Here is a 10253-nt window from a genome sequence, read left to right on the forward strand (position 1 = left end):
GTTGAAGATCCTGATCATTTAGTTAAAGCTGCAGCAATCAGTATTTTTATATGAACAACGGGATGTTAAAAGTGTCACTATGACTGGATCATTACCTTAAGCAACAGCAATATCCTTACAAGCTAACAGGAGAGAGAGTACTGGACTTGTGTTTGGCCAGAAACATGACTGCATGAATGCTAGTGTTACTCATTGTGTGTTGTGTGTAAATAAGCAACTGCTGATAAATGTCAGTGTGGTGTTAACAACTCAACAAATATTCCAACCTGAAGAACCATTTAGGTTGTTTGTTCTTACCCTCTGATATGGCCCTCTCCTCCCCAATAGCAGCAGGCGTACCAGTCATCATGCTCACAAAAATAAACATACAGTTAGGCTTAAAAGAAGCACCATATACTGTTGGTTTCACAAGGGAACCAAACAATGGTCAACAGTGTGAAAGTTTTGTTGATCCATCCATTCCAACCTCCTCCTAACACTGACTTTATCACTCACTATGCTACTTCATCTGACTTCCTGCTTTGCTCCTGTCATTGTTACTGTGGCTACAAGAGGTTGCCTAAGAGTAAAATGTAACTAATGGTCATAATTAGCTAGTACGCAGATAAGGACTTGACATGTGTTGGTTTATATCATTGATTATTTTCCTGATAGATAGACGAATAAACAAACCACCAGCAGACATTTCACTCTGTTGTGTGTGTTCAGTACATATTTAAACTCCTCTCTGTTCTCCTCATGCTCATATTTTACTGCACTTCTCTCTATTTTCTGTGTCAGGAGACTACAGGTTATTCAAGTCCAATTAAAAGAGTCAGTTGTGAAAGCAACATGATCACAAGGATGTCACATTTTCACAGCAACATGAAGAAGGAAATCAGAGTCATCAAGGCAATGACCTTAAAACAGTCACAGGCTCACAAAAGGAGAAGTAAGAAAAAGTGAAAATAGAAACAGCTCCAAAGATGGAGGATGAGGTGGTAGCTGAAGTTACTTTAAAAACCTGTGTATACTTCCTCTCCTTCATCCTCCTCCTTCTGCCCTTTCCACTCCTCCGCTCACCTCATACCACTCGATTCTGATCACCATGCGACTGTCATCGCTATAAAAATCACTTCCATCGCTGTCTGGGTCGCACACATCCCACAAGTCTCACTCTGTTTGACTGGCTGAGGTGAATGAAGATATTTTAAGAGGTGAGTGCTTCATGTTTAATCAGCTGGATGATGTTTATCCTGATAAATGTTAATATTATTCACCCCTCGGTCTCCCTGTGCTTTTCTCCTTCTCCGGTGACATTACAGAGCTCGTGTCAGCGGAGATGTTGGCAGGTGCATTAGTTATGAGCACCATCCTCACAGCTTTACCAGGTAAGAAAAACACCAAAATATCTCAGAAATCTGTACTTTTTTCATCATGAGGTGTAAAACCTGACTGAACAAGTTTTTATGTGTATTTTTATTACTTTAAAGGATGATAGATGACCTGGCAGGCTCTTTAATTGTTGCTATTTGTATTTTATTCCAGATTTTTATATCAAAAATGTGTCACACATACTGAAAAACAAATTTCAGTTTAAAAACGTGAATGACTGACTTATTGGAGCCATTATGCACATAAGGTTCTGTAGCCAGGTGCCCTTGCCTTTACGCTCAGGTTATTTATAAGTATTGATTGCCTTTTGTGCAAGGTAGTCAGCCAGGAAGGCAGTTAGCAGCACAGGATGACACCAGGACTTCACATCAAGGCTCATTCACACTGCTTCAATTTTATGTGTCACTCTCTGAGCTGAGCAGAGCTGTGGTTTGACAAGTTTTCCTCTGAGGAGCCACATGGAAGGAAAAATCTGACTTGTGGGCCGTTGAAATTTACACTTCTTTTAGTTTCCAAATATGTATTCCCTAAACCTACATTGTGCTTTATTTTATATGGAAAGCAATTTGTGGATATAAAAGCCAGTAGATGCTAATTCAGTGGGGAATCTGAGCTCAATAAAAACATTAGTGCAGATGATGAAAAAGTGTGAAAAGACAAGCTGAGTGTGTATTGCTATTCAGCTTGGTGAACCTTGCATGAGCTTCTTGTTTTTGGTGCTGATTTATATGGCCTTTTTTTTTTTTAAGTTCTCTTTGTGTTTGTATTTCTTGCATATCCAGTTTATGATTTTATATGTTTTCACCTTTAAATCATTACACCTGTTTGTGTGTGTGTGTGTGTGGGCAGGTATCCAGAGCAGGTGGAGTGTGTCATTTTCAAGGAGGGAGATCTGTGTATGGGCAGGAACAACTGTCACTCTGCCCTGCCGTTATGACTACCCATCAGGTATAAAAGCAACCTATAAAACTTCCTCCCTCTTAGTTATTGGGTATTAAATATTCTATTTTTAATTTAAATGATCTATGATAATAATAAAGCTTTAAAATGCTCAAAATACAGCAAATCAGATATATCGTATCAAAGCTCCAAGAGCCAAATCCTCTTGCACAGTTTTGTTCTGGTGTTCTTGAACTCAAAAGGCCACACTGTGAAGCGAGTCATGTGGTTCCGTGTGTCTGCGGAAGGTCGCAGGGAGTTCACCCACCACACCGACACAAACCAGATCAGCCTGTCATACCGCGGACGCACACGGTGGGAGAAACACAGATATGACGAATGTTTTGAAATCAAGCAATGGTTTTGAAAATGAACATGAATTAGAAATAAGGTATGATCATTTAATCCTGAATTTCAGCTACATCGGGGGCAGCTACTCCAGTTGTTCAGTCCAGATTCGGGGTGTGAAGCTCAGTGATGCGGGTCAGTATCACTTCAGGTTTGAGACAGACCAGCCACTGGGCAGATGGACCTCCCCTGACACCATCACTCTCGATGTGACAGGTAGGTTCATACAAACCGAAAGCAACAGGCACTGGTCTCACTCGGCCTGTGGTTTTGTGTGTGTGCAAATCTCTGTGTGTATTTCAGACCTGCAGGTCCAGGTGCATCCAGCCAGGCCCGCCAACATGTTTGGCTTCGGAGAGACAGTGTTTGTCGGCTGCCAGGCCAGAGGATGTGCTGCTCCAGGAAGGAGCCTTGCACTCTACAGGTGTGTAAGTGTATATGTCATTCAAGTCAAATGAAAAACATTGGTTTTTATATACAACATTGCAGTTATGATGTGATACACTGCACACAGGACTGGACTAAACCTTGGCTCTTATGAGAAATGGATGATCATCAACAGATTTGACCTGCAACATGCTGGAGCATACACCTGTCGACCAATACCACCACAGAATGTACAGTCTCCATCCCTCACCCTGGCCCTGGGACGTGAGTAATCAATGAACCAACCAACCTAACCAAAACAGGAGGTTTTCAGGATACATGTTCATGTTATAACATGTTATCATGCCTGCAGGAAAAACAATGTATTTACATTTTGCATTATTTCAGCTCCACTCTCCTTTCTTCTGGGCTCTTTATTTCTATTTCTTCCCTTTCTCTCTCTCTCTCTCTTGTTTTCTCTCTGTCTCTCATTCTCTCTCTCTCTCCTCCTCCAGATGGTCCTCACTCCACCTCTATAGCAGTCTTTCCTGCAGGGGAGGTGTCTGAGGGGGGGTCGGTCACTCTCACCTGCAGTAGTGATGCAGCTCCGCCTGTGGAGAGCTTTGCATGGTTTAAAGGTACAGGACAGTGTAGTGTGTTTTCTGAGACACACCACATGATAACTACACTAACTGTTTTCAAGAATCAAAGTAGCTTTTGAGGAAAAAAAAATCAAGTGCAGTGTGTAGATATTTCATGCATACACAGAAGGTGTTTGGATTATGCTGTAACATAAAGTCATGTGTATGCTCATCTGCATGTGTGTCTTTGTCTGCTCTGAAGACATGGAGAGTGGCAGCATCCCAGACAGTTTCAGGCCTCAGCTCCGTCTGTCCCAGCTCAAATATACAGACAGAGGAGAGTACTTCTGTGTAGCTCGTAACTCACTGGGAACAGACCGCTCCAAACCACTGCTGCTCAATGTCACTTGTAAGTCTGTTGCACATTTTCATTAGTATCACAGACAGTCTTTGTCTCCATGTCAAACACTCGCACACTTTAGAATCAAAACTACCTGCTTACATCAAAGTAAAATTTTGAATGTAAAAAACATCTGTTCAACTTTACAAACTTTACAAACCTATATTAGGTCTGGATGTACGACTAAATCTGTCTTAGCTGAGTCTACAGTCTTGAGATATCAGCCACCCTGCACGGTATATGGACACCAGTGCCTCCATTACGCTTTTGTTCACTTCAAAGGACTGTTGGTGGTCAGTGTGATAGTAAAATGTCCATAATGTCATCATGATGCCCCTGTTTTTTTCTCTGTCTGCCTGTTTAGTCTCTCCAAAGAACACACATGTGCTGGTGAGTCCTCGAGGTGACATCAGAGAAGGTTCATATGTAAACCTGAGCTGTGTGAGCCACGCCAACCCTCCTGCTAGCAGGTATGAGGAATCAACTGAGAGTCAATCTGTTAAAAAAAAAAAATTCTTATCCTGGTCCTTGTAAGTGTTTTTGCTCTTTTGTCACCATACTGGGATTATTTCAATTCAAACTTTCACTGTCCTTTAAGTTTTTTGCAAATGAGGACAATTTGAATAAAAGATATAGATTCATATTTCTTCACTGAAACAAAATCCAGCATTATCAGTCTAATTATTAAAAAATTATACTGCATTCCAAGTCCTATAAATCATTTTTATCATCATCATCTTCATCACCCTCTCTCCCACAGGTACGCTTGGTATCGTATCCTTGGTGATCAGGTGTTAGCTAAAGGAACATTTCAGAACCTGACATTCGCATCAGTGCGTGCTCACCACGCTGGTCAGTACTACTGCACAACATCGAACCCTTTAGGATACCAAACCTCCCCTGTTGCGACTCTCACTGTACTCTGTAAGTATTGGTTGAGTTGTATGTGTGTATGACATGTTCTAGATCATAACTTTTTATATCAGAGCTGCATTTGCCTGAAACATCTGACCCCAATATTTGTTATCAGTACTAATACTGACATATTTATACAGCCATATGACTCTGTGACAATGTTGGGAACATTGTCAGATCAGTACTGGCCAACCTCTCCTTCTTCTGTACATCAATACATCTAAAGTTTCATTCCTTCTTTTCCTGCCTGTTTTCATAGCTTCCTCTTCTTCCCCTGTATGTCCTGATTCTGTCCTGGAGAGATCATTCTTTCACCAATTATCTAACTTGCTTATATCTATGTCTGTGTTAAACAATAAATTAACACACTGAAATCAGACTAGGAAACACATTTGACCATGGGAGATTCAACAAACTCACTTCACTCCAACCCCTGTTTCTTTTCTCTAACTTTCTTTCTCTTCCAGATCCTCCTAAGAACACTTCAGTTCTGGCTCGTCCCTCCAGTGTGGTGGACGCTGGCCGACCGCTGACTTTGACCTGCAGCAGTCAGGCCAACCCAGCAGTGGACAACTTCACATGGCATCGCTTAGCTCTGGACGGGGGCTCTGTACAATGTTAGCATCCTAAAAATGTGATTCCACTCAAGGTTAACATTACAAAGTCATCAATATTCAACTCTCTCTGCGGTAAAATATTTGTAGTCAGTAAAACCTCATGCACTTTGTGCACCTGTTCTGTTTATCTACGCATCTGTCTGATCTGTATCTGACACAATAAATGGATCTTCTCAATTTCTGTGCTCCATCATGCAGCATGGGGAACCAAGTCAGGTCCCGTTTTCACCTTCTCAGAGGTCGGCCCCGGAGAGAGCGGTCAGTACTACTGTGAGGCCAGGAATCGAATCGGAGCCCACAGCTCTCCTGTCCTCACTGTCCGAGTCAGAGGTACACAAAGATTGATGCATGGTTATTTCTTCATCTTTCAGACTTCTTGTCAGTCTGTTTTTGTGTTTGGTTAAAATAAAGAGAGAGAAAGTATTTTTTTGTTTTATTTATTTTTAATTCTAGCCACACTAGCAGCAGTTTGTTTGTCGGTTGGTCAGTCCAACCCTCTGGCCTAGACTGAAATACTGTACCTCTATTGGATGGTTATGGGATCCTGTACAAACATTCATGGTCCCTACAGGGTGAAACTTGATTTTAGAAACCGCTCTCCCACTTTTCTTGTTGCACCACCATGACATTTGCATTTGTGGATCTGAGTGTAAACTCAAACACCAAACTGTTTTCTTAAATTAATTTAGCAACTAAACTTTATGGACCATTCTCTGACACCCTTTAAATAGATTTTAAATAGGTTCACACTTAACATCCTTTTAATTCTGAATTCAGCCATGATGCTCAGTGGCTGCACATGATAACTAAGTTGTTCTGATGATTCTGACCAGCCTTCTACTGTTGAAGTAATGTAATTAATATGCCCTGTGCACATCAGAAGATTTTCATAAAAAATAATTTCTCAATACTGTCTACATCTACATCTACAATCTGTAGATAACAAAGCAGTCACATTCTGAATCACTACTATTATTGTTATATAAACTGGCAGCAAAAAACTGCAGGTTTTTCAAATCTAGTAAGAAGACCACTGTTTCAAAGCAGTGTAACCTTTGAGACAAAAAAAATTGCAATGGAATATTTTATGTGATGACCTTCATTAGTTCGGCCTGAACAACATACGAAGGTGTTGTCTAGAGTTACATTCACTCTCAGTCTGTAGTGGTTCATCTCTGCTGACAGCTGTTCCCTAACACTCAGCTGCATTTACTGTCGTCTCTTCTTCTAAGTCATAATGTATGCCACCGTCACTTTTAGGAGTGCATTGGAGGAGATGAGGTGTCACCAATGACCTTGGTGAAACACCCCAGCCCCCATTTTTACATCAATGAGAAAAACAGAGTTTCAAGTGTTTCTATGAGATTATGGCACAAGGGGTGTTTAGATAAGTTTCTGAGTTTAAGCTGATGAGTGATGAAACCTCCCTGTCACTATCACAGCGTGAGGTCCGGGCTCTGGTCTTCATTGTGTATGGTCTCACGATTCCTGGCTGTTTTTCTGTGAGTCACGGTGAGTCATGTAAAGCCCTCTCAATATGAGGAGAGAGGAGGAGGTGATGAGGTGTTGTGGAAAACTACTATTTGAGTCTAGACAGCTGAAGAAGTGGAGTTAGGTTTGGAAATCAGAACTGGAAACACAAGTCTCAAGTCTAGACAGCTGCAAGATGATGCACACTTCTTTTTCCCGTTCCTTACTTTCTCTGTTTCCACTTTTACATTTACTGCTTTCTTTTAGCTTGTTGCACTTCTATTTTTGTTCGTGTCACGTTGTCTCTCATCCATCCATCATTTCCTCTTTTTACTTCATGTTAGTGGTCATGCTGATAACCTTTGTTATCCTTCCACTGGCAGGTCGTCTTAAAGTCATTGCCTTGGCATCAGCTGTGGGTGTGTCTGCTGGACTCATCACTCTCACTGTGGCCATTATGATCAGGTGACAGGAAGTACTGTACACTTCTGTTTACTCACTGCTCAGTAGGCTATTTCTGTAGTCTTACACATCATTTTTTTGTCCTGTGTTCAGGAGGAAAATAAAAAAGCTTTAAACTTTATAGCTTATTTCTGAATTCAGCATGACTTTGTTGTTTCTTTTGCAGATTTTTGCAGGAGGCTGAGCCTGCTTTGTGGTTTAATTGCATTAATTTTGTGGTAGGAGTTATCACTTGTTTATTGTTTGATAATCGTCCCTGTGTCTTCACAGTAAGAACATGCACAGAGTGGACATGGAGTCAGTGGAAGTAGCAAACAAGGTACAGTAATGATTGCGTAATTATTTTTCATTAGTCTTGAAATTACTCAACATCTTCAGCATTGATCCTGTAGCTGACGGTCCAAAACTGCTTTTAATTCTTTAATTAATAATAATCCAACATAAAGTCAGGATATTTGCTGTTGTCTATGATGTGCAATTATGATACTTTATTTTACTCTTTCCCTCGTTCCTTGTTTCCCTTTTTTTTGCGCATGTGTGTGTTTGTGTGTGTGTGACCCCAGCGTCCATCAGTGACAGCTGACACCATCTTCTATGAGTCAGCCCAACAGACTCTCCCAGTGAGAAAGGGCAAGATGTCCGACATACCGGTGAGCAACTCAGTTCTTAATATGACAGTCTCATCTGACTGTGGAAAAAATTTACAACATATTACACATTTTTTATATATATGTGTGTGTGTGTGTGTGTAGGAAGAGCCAGAGGACTTAAGTGACAGCTCCCACCCCTCCATTGTTCCTCTAAAGGATGCTCCACCAGTCACAGAAGTTGAAACCTGCAAGCCCGCCCCTAATTACATCACCGTCCACTACTCCAAGTTGTCCAGGTACAGTACACACCATTTTCTGTCACTTTCCCTTCTCTTCTCTCTCTGTCACATCCCCCTGTCTGGCTGTTTCATTTTCCATCTCTGTCATTTTCTGTCTCCCGTCTACACCATCTGTTCCCCGCGGATCTGTTGACCACAGCAGCAATCTACTGTTTCATGTCTTGCAAATTTTATTTTACTACCACACTGGCTTCTTCATCCCTTCTTCATCTTGCTTTCTTCTTTATTCTCCTGTCATCACCCTCTCTTTGGTCTGTTTCATTCCTCCTCTCCTTACTCTCACCCCTGCGATCTTCGGCACCTTCTTCTGTTTGTGAGACAGCAATAAATCTCTCATCCCGGTTTTTGACTCACAAAAAAATATCTCTGTTTATGATATAATCTGAGTCAGATGTCCAGATGAGCTAATGTGGTTTCTGTTCATTGTTGATGTTGGTTCAGTTCTGACCAGGTGCAGGTCCACAGCCTGCCACTAGGTGGTGATAAAAAACCAAAGGACTCCTCCAAAGTTGTTTACACCTTACTGCCCCAGCCTCGCCACTGAACACAAGGAGGCAGGTACAATTTTGTCCAATTTTTAATCCAGTAATTTGTATTCAGTTGTGTTCTGTTTAAAGGCTGCTCATGTTTCTGTTCTTACTTCTAATCTCTTCTACTGTTCACCACAGCCCTTTCCTATTTTCCTCCTCAGCTGAACAACACATCAGCCCTCCTGTGAACCAGTCACTTTGCTTCCGCTCGCCAAGAGAGGACTGTGGAAACCAGAAACTACTCCTTGTGAGCTCTAAAGATGCCTTACACTGTTCTGGGTGAGACATGTTCTCCATAGTTCTTCCGACCACGAAGGCTTCATGTGGTCCTGCTGCTGACTGGGAGTTCTGCATCTGCACCGTGCTGCTTGTCTTTCCTGTTTTTTATATGCATCTCCCCACAGTATGACATCTGATGAAGTGAAAGTGGCTAAGTAAATAGAAAAAAGGAACAGTAACATTTGCATTCTTATCCATAGTACAGGCTGTAAGTACTGTTGCTTTTCAGTTGATGCTTGACACTGAAATTTGCTACCAAGAATATGTAGATGGCACAATATGACTGGTTGTTGCATTAACCTTTGCATCCTCAGACTATTGAAAAGTAATAATTGTTTGTATTCAATCATAACTGTCTCCAATAAATTGACAGTGTGGTATTAAACGTGATAGTGGAAAAAAACGTACATCTCTGAAGAGTATGCAATATTTGGAACATTAATTTCCTCACTGTATTCAACAGGCTTGTTCTGATTGCTGATACTGCAACATTTATTCAGTTTATACAGCTTGCTTCCATTAAATAAGTCTTTGCATTTATATGTAGTATCAGCTAAGCCAGCAATAATGCAGATTACATCCTGTAATTTGTTACACTAAAGAAAAATGAAACCAAAAAATGTTATAACTTGTATGTGTGTCACATTTTTTTGTAGGAGATTAAAAATTAGGATGTCTCACATTACCTTCCCATTTTAAACAGTCTGCCCCACAGATCCTCATTGCACTACAGCAGCCATTACTCAAACATACAATACAATACAAACTTGATCATCACTTACCGAACCAAATTGTACAATAAGCTGTGACTATTTCATCATTACAGCTGTAGGACTGTGGGTTGAAATTTCCAAAATGACACTGACCATCTCAGTAAACTGAGCAATATGTTGGTTTGTTGTTGTTTTATTGTCCATATTTCAGTCCTGGTTTCTTAGATGATCTCGCCAACTTTGTGAAATAAATTTTGGCAATTTCAAAATGACACTGACTGACATTAGGGTTATAGGTCTGCTGGTTAAATGTGCAAAGAAAAACAACCACACAATAACCAAAATACCTATTTGTATTTGTCATGACATA

At 40.8% G+C, this 10253-nt stretch overlaps 1 protein-coding gene across 2 annotated transcripts; it reads left to right on the forward strand.

Annotated features, from left to right (window-relative positions):
- Positions 1 to 569: 569 nt before the first annotated feature.
- Positions 570 to 9965, forward strand: si:dkey-33i11.1 (B-cell receptor CD22). 2 transcript variants are annotated; one of them, XM_018684129.2, is made up of 19 exons: positions 570 to 1196; positions 1305 to 1370; positions 2224 to 2322; positions 2517 to 2628; positions 2732 to 2877; positions 2965 to 3085; positions 3176 to 3312; positions 3543 to 3665; positions 3871 to 4017; positions 4373 to 4478; positions 4769 to 4932; positions 5391 to 5540; positions 5739 to 5870; positions 7394 to 7475; positions 7743 to 7791; positions 8036 to 8122; positions 8225 to 8358; positions 8803 to 8915; positions 9053 to 9965. In XM_018684129.2, the coding sequence occupies exons 2-18, from the start codon at positions 1322 to 1324 to the stop codon at positions 8903 to 8905; spliced, it is 1941 nt and encodes a 646-aa protein (XP_018539645.1). In that variant the 5' UTR covers positions 570 to 1196; positions 1305 to 1321; the 3' UTR covers positions 8906 to 8915; positions 9053 to 9965. The 2 variants fall into 2 exon arrangements, with proteins under 2 accessions (XP_018539645.1, XP_018539637.1); XM_018684121.2 differs by having other exon boundaries at positions 571 to 1196; positions 8803 to 8919.
- Positions 9966 to 10253: the final 288 nt, after the last annotated feature.

This window comes from Lates calcarifer, linkage group LG15 (genome assembly GCF_001640805.2).
Source record: "Lates calcarifer isolate ASB-BC8 linkage group LG15, TLL_Latcal_v3, whole genome shotgun sequence".
Classification (NCBI taxonomy): Eukaryota; Metazoa; Chordata; class Actinopteri; family Centropomidae; genus Lates; species Lates calcarifer.

What these genes read in the sequence shown, in the direction of transcription:
- si:dkey-33i11.1 (XM_018684129.2), top strand. Translation starts at nt 1,322, where the DNA reads ATGTTGGCAGGTGCATTAGTTATGAGCACCATCCTCACAGCTTTACCA. An exon ending in AGGAGCCTTGCACTCTACAG is followed by an intron (nt 3,086 to 3,175) that starts GTGTGTAAGTGT and finishes CACTGCACACAG; the next exon opens with GACTGGACTAAACCTTGGCT. An exon ending in TGCGACTCTCACTGTACTCT is followed by an intron (nt 4,933 to 5,390) that starts GTAAGTATTGGT and finishes TTTCTCTTCCAG; the next exon opens with ATCCTCCTAAGAACACTTCA.